The following is a 16,074-nucleotide window of genomic DNA, read 5'->3' as shown; positions in this document are numbered from 1 at the left end:
TATGCAAATGCAGGAGTCCATATGTTAAACATAAAGGACTATAAATTAGTAGCCCATTTCTGTAGCAAAATTTAGAGACAGAAGGAGTTTTGTCATATATGTAAAAATAACATCAAGTTCATTTCTATTGATAGCAGTAATTTCTCTATAATGAACAATTGGAAATGTGTGAGTGTGAACTGCTGCTACCAAAAATGCCATTTATAATTGTTACTGTGTATAGATCACCACTGAGAAACTTTCTAGTAGCCTCACAAAAATTTGAACAAATGATAATCTGTGCAGATTTTATGATTTATTTACTGAGAGACTGAGATAAAAGTAAAAAAATAGAAATGCTGCTTAAAAGCATGTGTTGTGTTCTAATTTTTCCCACCAGGATTACACAGGAAGGCAATAAACAATACTTTTGAAAGTGAACACTTAAAAAGTGATATAAGTATTTATCCAGTAGTGAATGACCTCTCTGTCCATGATGCACAACTTGCAATACTAAACAATATATCTAACTGCAGTGAAGTGGCATTATGGAAAACAGCTGGAACAGTTGATGAATGGATAATGGAAAGTTGACAGCCAAATAATTAGAGTCACTGCCTTCGGTGCAGGAGAACCAAGGTTTGATTCCCAGCACTTCTTTGGATTTCTGAGGTATGGAAGTGGAACACGGTCTAATCAGCCTCATAAGGCCAAATGATGATATGCTTGAATAAAGAAGTAGCAGTGTCATCAGGACTCAACTACTGACAATAACACGCTGGAGAGGTTTACATATGCTTGATCACTTCCCATGATCATAAACCATTCCTTATACAGAGTTGTAGCCAGCTGTTATCCAGTCAGAATGATGAGTGGTTTTCATGTTTACAACAAAATTTCAGTGTAGCCTAACAGGAAGCTATTTAGAGGGTTATTTACAATGGAACAGATGTCGGTTCCAAATTTTATGCATTTTTAGATTGGTTTCTATCAGTCTTTAATAACTGATTTCCCAAGAAAACAATAATATGGTACAAGAAAACTATCAGAAAAGTCCAGTTTACATAATAGTCAAAATATCATGTGCCAGGAAAATGAAATTGTTTGAAATGTTAAGGATAAACAGAGGATAGGACTGGTTACAAGCTACATTATTATGAAAAGCGATTAAAAAATCAAACAGTCTCCATATAATGCCTACAATAATAATTCAGAAAATAAAATTAAATCTGTATAGACAATAGTTGGAAGAAAAACTGGGATATCTGTTAAGGAATGTGAGGAGTATATTAATAAATGCAATAGTAAAATAATAAATGACAACCTTCAGGTAGCAAAGTATTAACAAGATGGAAAGCGATAAGGGATCACTTGTTGAAAATTTTGGATTTTCAGTTATTGTAATTTTTATTTTCAACATTAAATTCTGAACAATCTACTAAAAAAGTAGATTTCTATCTCTAAATTTGAGTGAGTTACGACTGGTTGAATATTTGTGATGAGAATCAGGTGTTTTGAAATAAAATGTTTCAAAGTTTCACTTTATTCTTTCATTGGAGATTTTTAAGAAACAAATTTTGCATATATGTTATCTTTAAAATGTCCTTTTCAAATGTTACCATATTTTTTAAGTTAACATTACATATAATGTGGTTTTCCCCTTCAGACCTACAGTAAATTGCAGTCTACATAAATTTAAAACCAACAAAATTGGTCCCAGATTGAGAGAAATTAGTGAACTCTGTGCTGTTTTCTTTTGGCAGATTACTGGTGTTTATATTCTATGTTATTCTCAGTTCCAGAAATATAACCTCAACATCAGCAAGACCAAGACAGTGGCGATGGCAGTCAGTTGATATGGGCAACAAGCAAGTGTACAACTAGGAGACCACCAACTGGAGTGTGTGGACAGTTCTCCTTACCTTGAGAGTGTAATTTCCAGTGATAACTTTGTCAGAAATGAAATCACCAACAGAGTGAAAGAAAAGGATCTGAATTCCACGAACAAGTAAGATCACTTTTATGGGATGACTTGATCCCAAAACCGGCCAAACTGATGATGTTTAATAGATATTTCATACCAATATTGACCTGTGGTATTGAACCAATGTGGAGTTGCTAGTCTCACATCAGGCACCTCCCCAGGTGGTGGATAGGGGAACGCTCACCAGATATGGTGGGTACTGGGGAAATAAAATACCCAGGGCGGACCAAAACTAGCAAGCCTCCACCCCTCTAACAAGGGAAGGGGGTTGGTGGCAGGAAGGGTATCCGGCTGTAAAAACATTGCCAAAATAAGAGGAATGATGTATGCTTCTCAAGATAAATGTTCCGGAGTAATAGCCTCCCATTCGGATCTCTGGGTGAGGTGTTTTGCGAAGGATCCAAAAGTGTTCAAGATCAGAGTAGGAACTCTAAACGTGGGAACGATGATGAGAAAGGGAAGAGAGATAGTAGACATGATGCAGAGGAGGAAGATAAATGCTTTGTGTGTGCAAGAGACAAGATGGAAGGGCAATAAGGCAAAGATCTCAGCTGAAGGCTATAAGCTACTTTATAGTAGTGCAAGCCCGGAATCAAGAAATTGAGTTGGAGTTATTTTGCACAGAGAGCTTCAAGAAGAGGTATGTGAAGTCAGCAGAGTAAATGATAGGATCATGTATGTTAAGATGATGTTTGGCGGAGAAATGATAACAGACAGCCTATGCACCCCAAGCAGGATGTTCGGAGGATGAGAAGGAAAAATTTTGGAGAGATTTGGATGGAGTAATGGTTGGAATACCAGAGAATGAAAGAGTGATAGTCGGAGGGGATCTAAATTGTCATGCTGGCGGAAGGGAAGGTGGAGAAGAGAGGTGGCATGGAGGATGGGGGTATGGCGAGAGAAATGAGGAAGGAAAAAAGATAGTGGAGTCTGCAGTGGCTTTTGATCTAGTGATTACGAATACCTACTTCCAGAGAAAAAGAGAAAAACTAATAACATACATGAGTGGCAAAAATAAAAGCCAAATTCATTACATATTATGTAGAAGGAAAAATAGTGGGGAGATGCAAAATACTAAGGTCATATACGGCGAAGGAATAGCAACACAACATAAGTTGATTGTAGCGGATTGTGAGATGAAAGTATGTAAAAGACAGAGGCACATAAATCAACGTGAAAGGAAAATTAAGTGGTGAAGATTAAAGGATAAAAATTTGAGAGAGGAGTTTACTGAAAAAGTACTGGGAAAGGTAAAATTGGCAGAGAGTGTGCAGGAGTGGTGGAAAGTAAATAGTGCTATTATAAGGAAGACTGGGGAGGAAGTGTTTGGGTTAACATCTGGCAGAGGAGTGCCAAAAGATAAGGAAGCATGATGGTGGAATGAAGAGGTGCAGAAGGTTCTGAAGGAAAAGAAAGACACTAAGAGGAAGTGGGGTATGTCCAGAAGCACTGAGGATGGGCAAGCATACAAAAGTGCAAAAAAGGAGACAAAATGAGGCGTGGCTAAAGCTAAAGCTGGATCAGTAAGGGAGGCACACAAACAACTACAGAAAAATCAGGATATGAGACAACTGATACAGATAGGCAAATCAAGAGATAAAGTTTCTAAGGATCTAACAGCAATAAAACAAATGAAAGATGAAACAGGAATAATTCTGCATGACCATGGAAAAATAATCCACAGGTGGTTGAATTATTTTGAGAAATTGCTGAATGCAGAAAATGTAAGAGTGAAAACTGAGGAAAGAGGGGCAAATGAAGGATTAATGATGGATATAAGTAGAGATGAAGTCGAACGGGCAGTTGAAAAGATGAAAAATGGGAAGGCAGTTGGCCCAGACCAGATCCCCGTTGAGGTATGGAAGTGTCTTGGTAAAAAGGGAATTGAGCTCCTTTTGGATTTAATGAAGAAGATTTGGCGACAGGAGGAGATGCCAGACGAGTGGAGAACTAGTGTACTGATCCCAATATTTAAGGGGAAAGGTGATGTGCAGGACTGCATTAACTATAGAGGTATTAAACTGATGGCACACAATGAAAATTTGGGAAAGAGTTATAGAAGCAAGATTACACAAGGAGACTGTGGTGTGTGAAGAACAGTTTGGGTTAATGCCTGGAAGAGGAACAACTGATGCAATACATGCTTTAAGGAGGATAGTGGAGAGACACGGGAAGCTACAAGCCGATCTACATATGGCTTTAATTGATTTGGAGAAAGCATATGACAAGAGTCCCAAGGGAAGGAATATGGAGAAGCATGAGAGAGCAGTGCGTACCAGAGAAGTATGTGAGGTTAGTGAAGGAAATGTACAGAGGAGCAATGACACAGGTGAGAAGTAGTGTGGGCATGACAAAGGAGTTTCTATTAAAAGTAGGGTTACGTCAAGGGTCTGCGCTTAGTCCCTACCTCTTTGACCTGATTATGGATGTGTTGGTGAAAGATGTGAAGAAGGAAGCACCGTGGAATAAGATGTTTGCGGATTATGTGGTTCTTTGTGAGCAGAGCATTGACAAACTTGAGGAAAAGCTGGAGGATTGGAGGAAGGCACTAGAAGAAAGAGAGATGAAAATTAGCAGGAAAAGTCGAATATTTAGCACTGAAGGATATGCAGATGAGGTCTTGCAAGATCCAGGATGATGAGCTGAAATTAGTCTGCAAATTGAAATACCTGAGGTCATACATACAGAGGGATGGAGGACTGGAAAGCGAGATACAACACCGAATAAATTGCGGTTGGAACAACTGGAGGAAAATGAGTGGAGTGTTGTATGACAAGAAGGTGAGCATTGGCTTGAAAGGGAAAGTGTACAAGTCGATGGTAAGGCCTGCTATGATATACGCAGCAGAGACATGACCAATCACAGTAACCCAGGAAAGGAAGATGAAAGTGGAGGAAATGAGGATGCTGAGGTACATGTGTGGGGTAACAAGGAAGGACAGGATTAGAAATGAATTTGTTAGAGGAGCTGTGAAAGTGGGACCCATGGGGAGAAGAAATATACAAGAGAGCAGACTAAGGTGGTACTAACACTTACAGAGGAAAGGGGAAGAGTATATCGGAAACAGAGGTGAAGATATAAAGATTGAAGGAGCGAGAAGGAGAGGAAGACCAAAGATGAGGTGGAAGGATAAGATATCCAGGGACTTAAGGGAGAAAGAATGGAAGAAGAAAGAGACAATGGATAGAGTACTATGGAGGAGAAGGACCCAGAAGAGCAACGCCGACCCTATGTGATGTGGGACAAGGCGATGATAAAGAAGAAAGAAGAAGAAGAAGATTGACCTGTGGTATTGAAACATGCACCCTTACAAAAAGAGAATCATCAAGACTGCAAGCAGCAGAGACGAAATTTCTTAGCTCCACCATCCACGAGACCAAGATGGACAAGTTAAGGAATGGGGAGGTGAGGAAAGAAGCTGGAGTGAAGACATCCCTATTAGATCAAATTGTGCATCCAGGCTTCGATGGTACAAGCGTGTGATGAGAATGGAGTCAACTAGAACAGCCAAAATAAATTTGGAAAGACAGGTGGATGGGAAAAGACCACAAGGAAGACCTCAAACCTGATGGATGGACTTGATCAAGGCTGATCTAGTGATTAGAGGATGGACAGTGAATGATGTTCTCCATGAACAGGTGTATCTGGACAGGACGAAGTGGAAGAGGCTCATTACCAGTACACGGGAAACTGGAACTGTTAAATGATGATGGTGATATATTCTATATTATGACCAATTGCAAAATGGCAACATCTGTAGTCATTTATAACTCTAATATAAAAATGGACCACTTGTTTCATTTGGAATTAATTATAAAATGTTTCTCTTTTGTACAAAACCACTCAAAGCTCCTTAAAAAGCCATTTTTTTCCCATCAGTCTTCTGACTGGTTTCATGCGACCTGCCACAAATTCCTCTCCTGTGGTAACCTCTTCATCTCACAGTAGCACTTGCAACCTACATCCTCAATTATTTGCTGGATCTATTCCAATCTCTGTCTTCTTCTACAGTTTTTGCCCTCTACGGCTCCCTTTAGTACCATGGAAGTCATTCCCTCACGTCTTAACAGATGTCCTATCCTCCTGTTCCTTCTCCTTACCAGTGTTTTCCACATAATCCATTCCTCACTGATTCTGCCCAGAACCTCCTCTTTCCTTACCTTATCAGTTCACCTAATTTTTAACATTTGTCTGTAGCTCAAATGCTTTGATTCTGTTCCGTTCCAGTTTTCCCACAGTTCATGTTTCACTAACATACAATGCTGTACCCCAGTCGTACTTTCTCAGAAATTACTTCCACAAATTAAGGCCGACATTTGATATTAGTAGACTTCTCTTGGCCAGGAATGCCCTTTTTGCCATTCCTAGTCTACTTTTGACGTCCTCCTTGCTCCCTCTATCAGTGGTTATTTTACTGGCTAGGTAGCAAAATCCCTTAACTTCGTCTACTTCGTGACCATCAATCCTGATGTTAAGTTTCTCACTGTTCTCATTTCTACTACTTCTCATAACCTTTGTCTTTCTTTTATTTACTCTCAATCCATATTCTTTACTCATTAGACTGTTCATTCTGTTCAGCGGATCATGTTAATTCTTCTCCACTTTCACTCAGGATAGCAACGTCATCAGTGAATTGTATCACTCATATCATTTCACCTTGAATTTTAATTACACTCCTGAACCTTTCTTTTATTTCCATCATTGCTTCCTCGATGTACAGATTGAACAGTAGGAGGAAAAGGCTACATCCTTACCTTACATCATTTCTAACACAAGCACTTTGTTCTTGGTCTTCCACTCTTATCATTCCCTGTTGGCTTTTGTACATATTGTAAATGACCCATCTCTCCCCATACCTTACCCCTACTTTTCTCAGAATTTTGAACATCTTGCATCATTTTACATTATTGAATGCTTTTGCCAGGTTGACAAAGCCTATGAACGTGTCTTGATTTTTCTTCAGCTTTGCTTCCATTATTAACCACAAAGTCAGAATTGCCTGTCTTGTGCCTTTACCTTTCCTAAAGCCAAACTGATTGTCATCTAGTGCATCCTCAATTTTCTTTTCCAGTCTTCTGTACAATTTTGAACATGTCTCACATTTGCAGCAACCGTTTACACAAATTTGAAAAATATGTAACCAACCGGCTGATTTTTACATATTTTTCACATTATTCTGTATATTATTCTTGTAAGCAACTTGGATGCATGAGCTGTTAAGTGGATTGCGTGGTAATTCTCACACTTGTCAGCTCTTGCCATCTTTGGAATTGTGTGGATGATGCTTTTCCAAAAGTCAGATGGTATGTTGCCAGACTCATACATTCTACACACCAACGAGAATAGTCATTTTGTTGCCACTTCCCCCAATGAGTTTAGAAATTCTGATGGAATGTTATCTAACCCTTCTGTCTCATTTATTCTTAAGTCCTCCAAAGGTCTTTTAAATTCTAATTCTAATACTGGATCCCCTATCTCTTCTAAATCGACTCCTGTTTCTTCTCCTATCACATCAGACAATTCTTCCCCCTCATAGAGGCTTTCAATGTATTCTTTTCTCCTATCCACTCTCTCCTCTGCATTTAACAGTGGAATTCCTCTCTTAATGTGATCACCCTTGCTTTTAATGTCACCTAAGTTTGTTTCCTGTATGCTGAGTCTGTGCTTCCAACAATCATTTCTTTTTCACTGTCTTCACATTTTTCCTGCTCGCATTTTGTCTTAGCTTCCCTGCACTTCCTATTTATTTCATTTCTCAGTGACTTGTATTTCTCTATTCCTGAGTTTCCCAGAACATTTTTGTACTTCATCCTTTCATCAATAAGCTGAAGTATTTCTTCTGTTGTTACCCATGATTTCTTCACAGTTACCTTCTTTGTACCTATGTTTTCCTTCCCAACTTCTGTGATGGCCCTTTTTAGAAATTTCCACTCCTCTTCAACTGTACTGCCTACTGAGCTATTCCTTATTGCTGTAGCTATAGCCTCAGAGAACTTCAACCGTATCTCGTCATTCCTTAGTACTTCTGTATCCCACTTCTTTGTGTATTGATTCTTTCTGAATAATGTCTTAATCTTCAGCATACTCTTCATCACTATTATATTGTAATCTGAGTCTATGTCTGCTCCTGAGTATGCATTACAATCCAGTATCTGATTTTGGAATCTCTGTCTGACCATGATGTAGTCTAACTGAAATCTTCCCATATCTCTCGGCGTTTTCCAAGTATAACTCCTCCTCTTGTGATTCTTGAGCAGAATATTCACTATTCCCAGCTGAAACTTGTTACAGAACTCAATTAGTCTTTCTGCTCTCCCTTTCCTTGTCCCATGCCCATAGTATTCTGTAACCTTTTCTTCTACTCCTTCCCCTACAACTGGATTCCAGTCTCCCATTACTATTAGATTTTCATATCCCTTTACATACTGTATTACCCTTTCAATATCCTCATACACTTTCTCTATCTCTTCATCTTCATCTTCAGCTTGCGACATCGGCTTGTATACCTGAACTATCATTGTCGGTGCTGGTTTGCTGCCGATTCTGATAAGAACAACCTTATCACTGAACTGTTTAAGTAACACACTCTCTGCCCTACCCTCCTATTCATAACGAATTCTACTCCTGTTATACCATTTTTTGCTGCTGTTGATATTACCCTATACTTATCTGATCAGAAATCCTGATCTTCTAGTTTCCCTACCACATTGAATTTTCTGATGTTCCATGCCCTGACTCACAGAACGTTGTCCTTCCGTTGATTATTAAATCTTTTTCTCATAGTAACCTTCCTGTTGGAAGTCCCTTCCTGGAGATACAAATGGAGGACTATTTTGGAATATTTTGCCAATGGAGTGATCATCATGACACTTCTTCAATTACAGGCCACATGTCCTATGGATACATGTTGTGTGTCTTTAATGCAGTGGTTTCCATTGTCTTCTGCATCCTAATGCTGTTGAATTTACTGTATGCTGAGTCTGTGCTTCCAAAAATCATTTCTTTTTTGCTGTCTTCACATTTTTCCTGCAGCCGTTTTGTCATAGTTTCCCTGCACTTCCTATTTATTTCATTCCTCAGAGATTTGTATTTCTCTATTCCTGAGCTCCACCTTTAGGGGCAGTTTTGCAACCCTAGGACAAGAGAGTGCCCTGAACCTCTGTCCACACCTTCGCCTCTTTGACAAGGTCATTGGCAGAATGAGGGGTGACTTCTTATGCCGGATGTCTTTGGCTGCCAATGCTGATTATTAAAAATTTAAGCAGTGGTGGGATTCAAACCCGGGACCAAAGACATTTTGATTATGAATCAAAGATGCTACCCATAGACCATAAGATTTTGTGAAGCGTTGCATACACAGCTGTGAAATTTTGAAAAAGGGCCTCTAGTCGGGTCAGTGTTATTTCCTCATAATGACAAGATGCCCCTTTGCAGAAGATTGGCATTGATTGCTTTCAATGATATTATTGAGTCTTGTTGGATTCAAACAACAGAATTCAGTAAACTATATGGGTGTATCTCACAAAATCCATGTGTGTTTCAAGTGATGCTTGGGAATAGTGACTGGCTTCACATGTGGTAGTATACTGAATGTAATGTCTCCCAGATTTAGTACTCTGTGTGGTCCAAAATATGCAGTGCTAGTCTGATTGTATTGTTCTGTAACATTATGCACTCACAGTCTGACAGGACTTTGTATACAACAAATTTTGGTAAGCTGCAGGACAGGGGCTGCAGTATTCACATTCATGCAGTATGTTATTTCACTCCATGGTCTATTGCTTGTAGCTCTGTAGTTGCTGGTGGTTGTACTAGATATATGAAATCTGCTGATACGTTGAGTGGCTTTCCATATAAAATCTCTGGCAAAGATGCTTTGAAGTCTTCTTTGAATGTATAACAGACACTAAGTAGAACCCAGGGTAAGGACTCTGTCCACTGGCTGCTAGGGTTCATAAGTGCTGCCTCAAATATTTGAAGACAGTGTTCTGCCAGTCCACTGCACTGTGAAGGGGCAGGCTGTGGTGTGGCAGCACTCAATGCTGCAGAGGTTATATAGCTTGGAGAACAAACGGTATGGACTCAAACTGGCAACCCACTTCGGTAGTGACGAATGCTGAAACATGATATCCACAGCTGTACAAATGCCCTCATCATCATCACAGAAAGAATATATGGTAATCTTCTCACACCAGCAAGGGGATGATCAAATTGAAGTGAACATGTTGTATCTGGCCTTTAGATATTTTGCGTCATCCAGTATCGGATGTGTATGTCATCCAGTATTGCAGTGCTGGCAAGCCATGTGACTTCGAGTCCTTGCAGTATCACATCACTTCAGGCCAGACAACTTGCAGAGCAACTGTGGCATTAACTGGCTGAATCACTGACATCATGGATGCTGGTAGGAGTGATTTAAAATGGAATGATCATATAAAGTTGATCATTGGTAAAACAGATGCCAGACTGAGATTCATTGGAAGAATCCTGAGGAAATGCAATCTGAAAACAAAGGAAGTAGGTTACAGTACACTTGTTTGCCCACTGCTTGATATTGCTCACCAGTGTGGGATCCGTACCAGATAGGGTTGATAGAAGAGATAGAGAAGATCCAAAGCAGATTAGCTACATAAGATGAGTTTCTACATGCATCTAGAATGATCAACTCGCTCCTTACACTTAAATCCAATTGAAGATGCACAAAATGTTCTACACTGAGAAAGTGTACCATTGCCACAGATCATTTCCAACCCTCAAAGGGCAATTGGCAGCATTATTTCAGACCACATTCAGTGGATCAAATGAGTCAATCTACAAGTGTGGGGATCTAGTGTGCATCCTATATCACCATGAGAGGACCTCTATTCTTATACAGGCAGTCTGTATGCCATCAGTATTGACACACTGTACACAATATTTGTCACTCACAAGCCATGATGAGTTTTCTGATAAACTTACAGTGTCATGAGTTGCAATATTGACACAGTACACATTATCTCGATGTGTAAAGTTGTTTCATAGGTCTCAAAGAATCCTGAACTTTTGACGCAAACAAAATTACATTACCTTATGGTCCACAGGCCTAGAAGTCAACATGTGGAGCAGTGACACTCCACAGTCATCCACACTACTGGGATCAGCACCAACATCCAACAGCATGTTCAGGCCCTTAAAAAAAAAGCAATACAATCATTCAATACAGACATACCAGCTAAACTGCTTGTTTGCCTCTACAACAATTTAGATTTGTGAATTCAAACAGGAACAGAACTTTTTGATTTAATTGACCCTAAAACAGTCAGATATATCAGCTAATCATTTCAATAGGTTGAATGTTTTGTGCAACAATTTTGTTGAAGAAAGTGTAACATAAATGTTTAAAATGGTAAGAACATTTTCCATTTCTCTTTAGTAGAAGTTCTGGCAATTTTAAATTCAACGTAACTCTTAGAGATTCTAAAATACATTGTAGCTCACACACAAATGTATCCTACATGAAAAATAAATGAAAAGTTCTCTAAAACTTGATACACATTAGGGACGGTGGGAAGACATTTACTATGAAAACACAGTTGATGAGCACAGAATGTAGCCCTGTATCTCAGTGTGGGGCTTTGAAAAGATACCTATAGAAATGGCTTAAGCAATAGGGGCTCCTGCCTGGAAAATTAATGGAAATCTTATCTAAAAAGCCATTCCTAAAAACTGTAATAAATATTTAGTGTCAACTGAAATTCCTGCCAGACTAGAACTCAAATCTGGATTTCCTGAATACTGTGATCAGTCAATAATAATAATAATTATTCCCGTGGAGGCCTGGGAAAAGAATAGGCCTCCGGTATGTTCTGCCAGTCATAAAAGGCGACGAAAAGAACAAACCACTAATAGGGCTAACCCCCCTTTTAGTGTGATTAGTTGGTTCAGGACAGAACTAAAGAAGCCTCGGACAAGCGCCGTCATGGTCGGGGACGACGCTTGAACCCTATGCCCGCCCACAATGGTAATGACACTGCTAGCCAACTGGAAAATGATTCAAATCCAAATAGAGGTGTTTTGCAGGATATGCTTCCTGTAACCACCCTAGAAGGAAAACAAAGACAGAGGATGAGATGGTCAGATGAAGTTAATCGACACCTCATGTTCTGTTATTACCAAGCAACAAACTTAGGAACCAATACAACTGGATACAGATCACAAGTATACACAACATTTATTACCAGATACCCAGAATTAAAATTTTTAACAGAACAACGACTAGCTGATCAGATCCGTGTAATAATAAAAAATAACAGGATACCCCAGTCAGAATTAGAAAACATCAAACAACAAGTACAACAAATACTGGAACAAAATAATGTGCAATCAGAAGAAGAAGAAAATACAGTAATGGACTCAAACATCCCAGAGCAAACAAACAAAGAACAACACGCATCAATTTAACAGTCAGAGGAAAACGAAATCTTAAGACAGCCACCAGAACAAGCACAAATAGAACACGAAGTGACACACATGTTAGATATAGAAGAAAAATTTCAGCTGACATATATAGAATACAAAGCCACAAATACAGACATTAGACCATTCTTGCATAGACCGCCAAATAACCCAAAAGTCAAAACAACAATAAAAACTATCAACACAATTATACACAACAAAATAAATGAAAACACAACTATGGAAGAGTTAAAACTACTGGTTTATGTAGGAGCACTCACTTCACTAAATATACACACTAGGCAGAGATCAGAACCAACCAACACACAGAAGAAACCCACAAAACCAGCATGGCAACACAGGCTACAGATCAGAATAGAAAAACTGAGAAAAGACATCTGACAGCTAACACAATTTATAAGAAATGAAATGTCAGAAAAAAAAAAAAAAAACGAAAAAGGTTAGGTAAAATCTCACAACAAGAAGTGATAGAGCAATTAGATGAAAAGAAGCAGAAATTACAAGAATTGGCCAAATGACTTAGAAGATACAAAAAAAGTGAAAATAGAAGGAAACAAAACCAACCATTCAACACAAACCAAAAGAAATTTTACCAGACAATAGAAACACACACATTAAAATAGACAATCCACCAAACATAACAGACATGGAAAACTTCTGGAGCAACATATGGTCAAACCCGGTACAACATAACAGGCATGCACGGTGGATACAAGCAGAAACAGATACATACAAGATGATACCACAAATGCCTGAAGTGATAATTTTGCAACATGAAGTCACCCAAGCAATTAATTCTACTCACAATTGGAAAGCCGCTGGAAAAGATAAAATAGCAAATTTCTGGCTAAAGAAATTCACCTCAACACATTCACATCTAGCTAAATTAGTTAACAATATGAATATAACAGAAGGAAACATTCCACGTGGGAAAAAATATATCTAAAAACAAAGATGATGTGACTTACCAAACGAAAGCACTGGCACGTCGATAGACACACAAACAAACACAAACATACACACAAAATTCAAGATTCAAGCTTTCGCAACAAACTGTTGCCTCATCAGGAAAGAGGGAAGGAGAGGGAAAGACGAAAGGATGTGGGTTTTAAGGGAGAGGGTAAGGAGTCATTCCAATCCCGGGAGCGGAAAGACTTACCTTAGGGGGAAAAAAGGACGGGTATACACTCGCACACACACACATATCCATCCACACATATACAGACACAAGCAGACATATTTAAAGACAAAGAGTTTGGGCAGAGATGTCAGTCGAGGTGGAAGTGCAGAGGCAAAGATGTTGTTGAATGACAGGTGAGGTATGAGTGGCGGCAACTTGAAATTAGCGGAGATTGAGGCCTGGTGGATAACGGGAAGAGAGGATATATTGAAGAGCAAGTTCCCATCTCCGGAGTTCGGATAGGTTGGTGTTAGTGGGAAGTATCCAGATAACCCGGACGGTGTAACACTGTGCCAAGATGTGCTGGCCGTGCACCAAGGCATGATTAGCCACAGGGTGATCCTCATTACCAACAAACACTGTCTGCCTATGTCCATTCATGCGAATGGACAGTTTGTTGCTGGTCATTCCCACATAGAATGCGTCACAGTGTAGGCAGGTCAGTTGGTAGATCACGTGGGTGCTTTCACACGTGGCTCTGCCTTTGATCGTGTACACCTTCCAGGTTACAGGACTGGAGTAGGTGGTGGTGGGAGGGTGCATGGGACAGGTTTCACACCGGGGGCGGTTTATGAAATGAGATCCATCCTTCATGAAATCCTCCCCACTCCACCAAGAGTGTCTTTCCGCCGTCCACCTAACCTTCATAACCTCTTAGTTCATCCCTATGAAATCCCCAAACCACCTTCCCTACCCTCTGGCTCCTACCCTTGTAACCGCCCCTGGTGTAAAACCTGTCCCATGCACCCTCCCACCACCACCTACTCCAGTCCTGTAACCCGGAAGGTGTTCACGATCTAAGGCAGAGCCACGTGTGAAAGCACCCATGTGATCTACCAACTGACCTGCCTACACTGTGATGCATTCTATGTGGGAATGACCAGCAACAAACTGTCCATTCACATGAATGGACACAGGCAGACAGTGTTTGTTGGTAATGAGGCTCACCCTGTGGCTAAACATGCCTTGGTGCATGGCCAGCACATCTTGGCACAGTGTTACACTGTCCAGGTTATCTGGATACTTCCCACTAACACCAACCTATCCGAACTCCGGAGATGGGAACTTGCTCTTCAATATATCCTCTCTTCCCGTTATCCACCAGGCCTCAATCTCCACTAATTTCAAGTTGCCGCCACTCATACCTCACCTGTCATTCAACAACATCTTTGCCTCTGCACTTCCGCCTCGACTGACATCTCTGCCCAAACTCTTTGTCTTTAAATATGTCTGCTTGTGTCTGTATATGTGTGGATGGATATGTGTGTGTGTGCGAGTGTATACCCGTCCTTTTTTCCCCCTAAGGTAAGTCTTTCCGCTCCCGGGATTGGAATGACTCCTTACCCTCTCCCTTAAAACCCACATCCTTTCGTCTTTCCCTCTCCTTCCCTCTTTCCTGATGAGGCAACAGTTTGTTGTGAAAGCTTGAATCTTAAATTTTGTGTGTATGTTTGTGTTTGTTTGTGTGTCTATCGACGTGCCAGCGCTTTCGTTTGGTAAGTCACATCATTTTTGTTTTTAGATATAAATTAGTTAACAGTTACATTGCAGACCCATACACATTCCCTGATACACTTACACATGGAATAACGTATCTGAAACCTAAAGATCAAGCAGACACAGCAAACCCAGCAAAATATTGCCCCATAACATGCCTACCAACAATATACAAAATATTAACTTCAGTCATTACACAGAAATTAATGACACATACAACACAGAACAAAATTATAAATGAATAACAAAAAGGCTGTTGCAAAGGAGCACGAGGATGTAAAGAGCAACTGATAATAGATGCAGAGGTGGCATATCAAGCTAAAACTAAACAAAGGTCGCTACACTATGCATACGTTGATTACCAAAAAGCTTTTGATAGTGTACCCCACTCATGGTTACTACAGATATTGGAAACATACAAAGTAGATCCTAAATTGATACAGTTCCTAAACATAGTAATGAAAAACTGGAAAACCACACTTAATATCCAAACAAATTCAGATAATATCACATCACAGCCAATACAGATTAAGCATGGAATATACCAAGGAGACTCATTAAGTCCTTTCTGGTTCTGTCTTGCTCTGAACCCACTATCCAACATGCTAAATAATACAAATTATGGATATAATATTACTGGAACATACCCACACAAAATCACACATTTGCTATACATGGATGATCTAAAACTACTGGCAGCAACCAATCAACAACTCAACCAATTACTAAAGATAACAGAAGTATTCAGCAATGACATAAATATGGCTTTTGGAACAGACAAATGTAAGAAAAATAGCATAGTCAAGGGAAAACACACTAAACAAGAAGATTACATATTGAATAACCACCGTGACTCCATAGAAGCGATGGAAAAAACAGATGCCTATAAATATCTAGGATACAGACAAAAAATAGGAATAGATAATACAAATATTAAAGAAGAACTAAAAGAAAAATATAGACAAAGACTAACAAAAAT

At 39.5% G+C, this 16,074-nt stretch overlaps 1 protein-coding gene across 1 annotated transcript in view; it reads right to left on the bottom strand.

The window, feature by feature from the left end:
* Positions 1-16,074, bottom strand: part of LOC126253363 (serine/threonine-protein phosphatase 6 regulatory ankyrin repeat subunit A-like) — a 199,494-nt gene that overhangs the window by 100,816 nt on the left and 82,604 nt on the right. The window contains exon 4 of the mRNA XM_049954637.1: positions 11,030-11,131. Coding sequence (XP_049810594.1) covers positions 11,030-11,131 — 102 coding nt within the window. The remainder of the gene's footprint in view (positions 1-11,029; positions 11,132-16,074) is intronic.

The sequence above is a fragment of the Schistocerca nitens genome, chromosome 4 (assembly GCF_023898315.1).
Source record: "Schistocerca nitens isolate TAMUIC-IGC-003100 chromosome 4, iqSchNite1.1, whole genome shotgun sequence".
Classification (NCBI taxonomy): domain Eukaryota; kingdom Metazoa; phylum Arthropoda; class Insecta; order Orthoptera; family Acrididae; genus Schistocerca; species Schistocerca nitens.
This window is presented reverse-complemented; position numbering and strand designations above follow the sequence as displayed.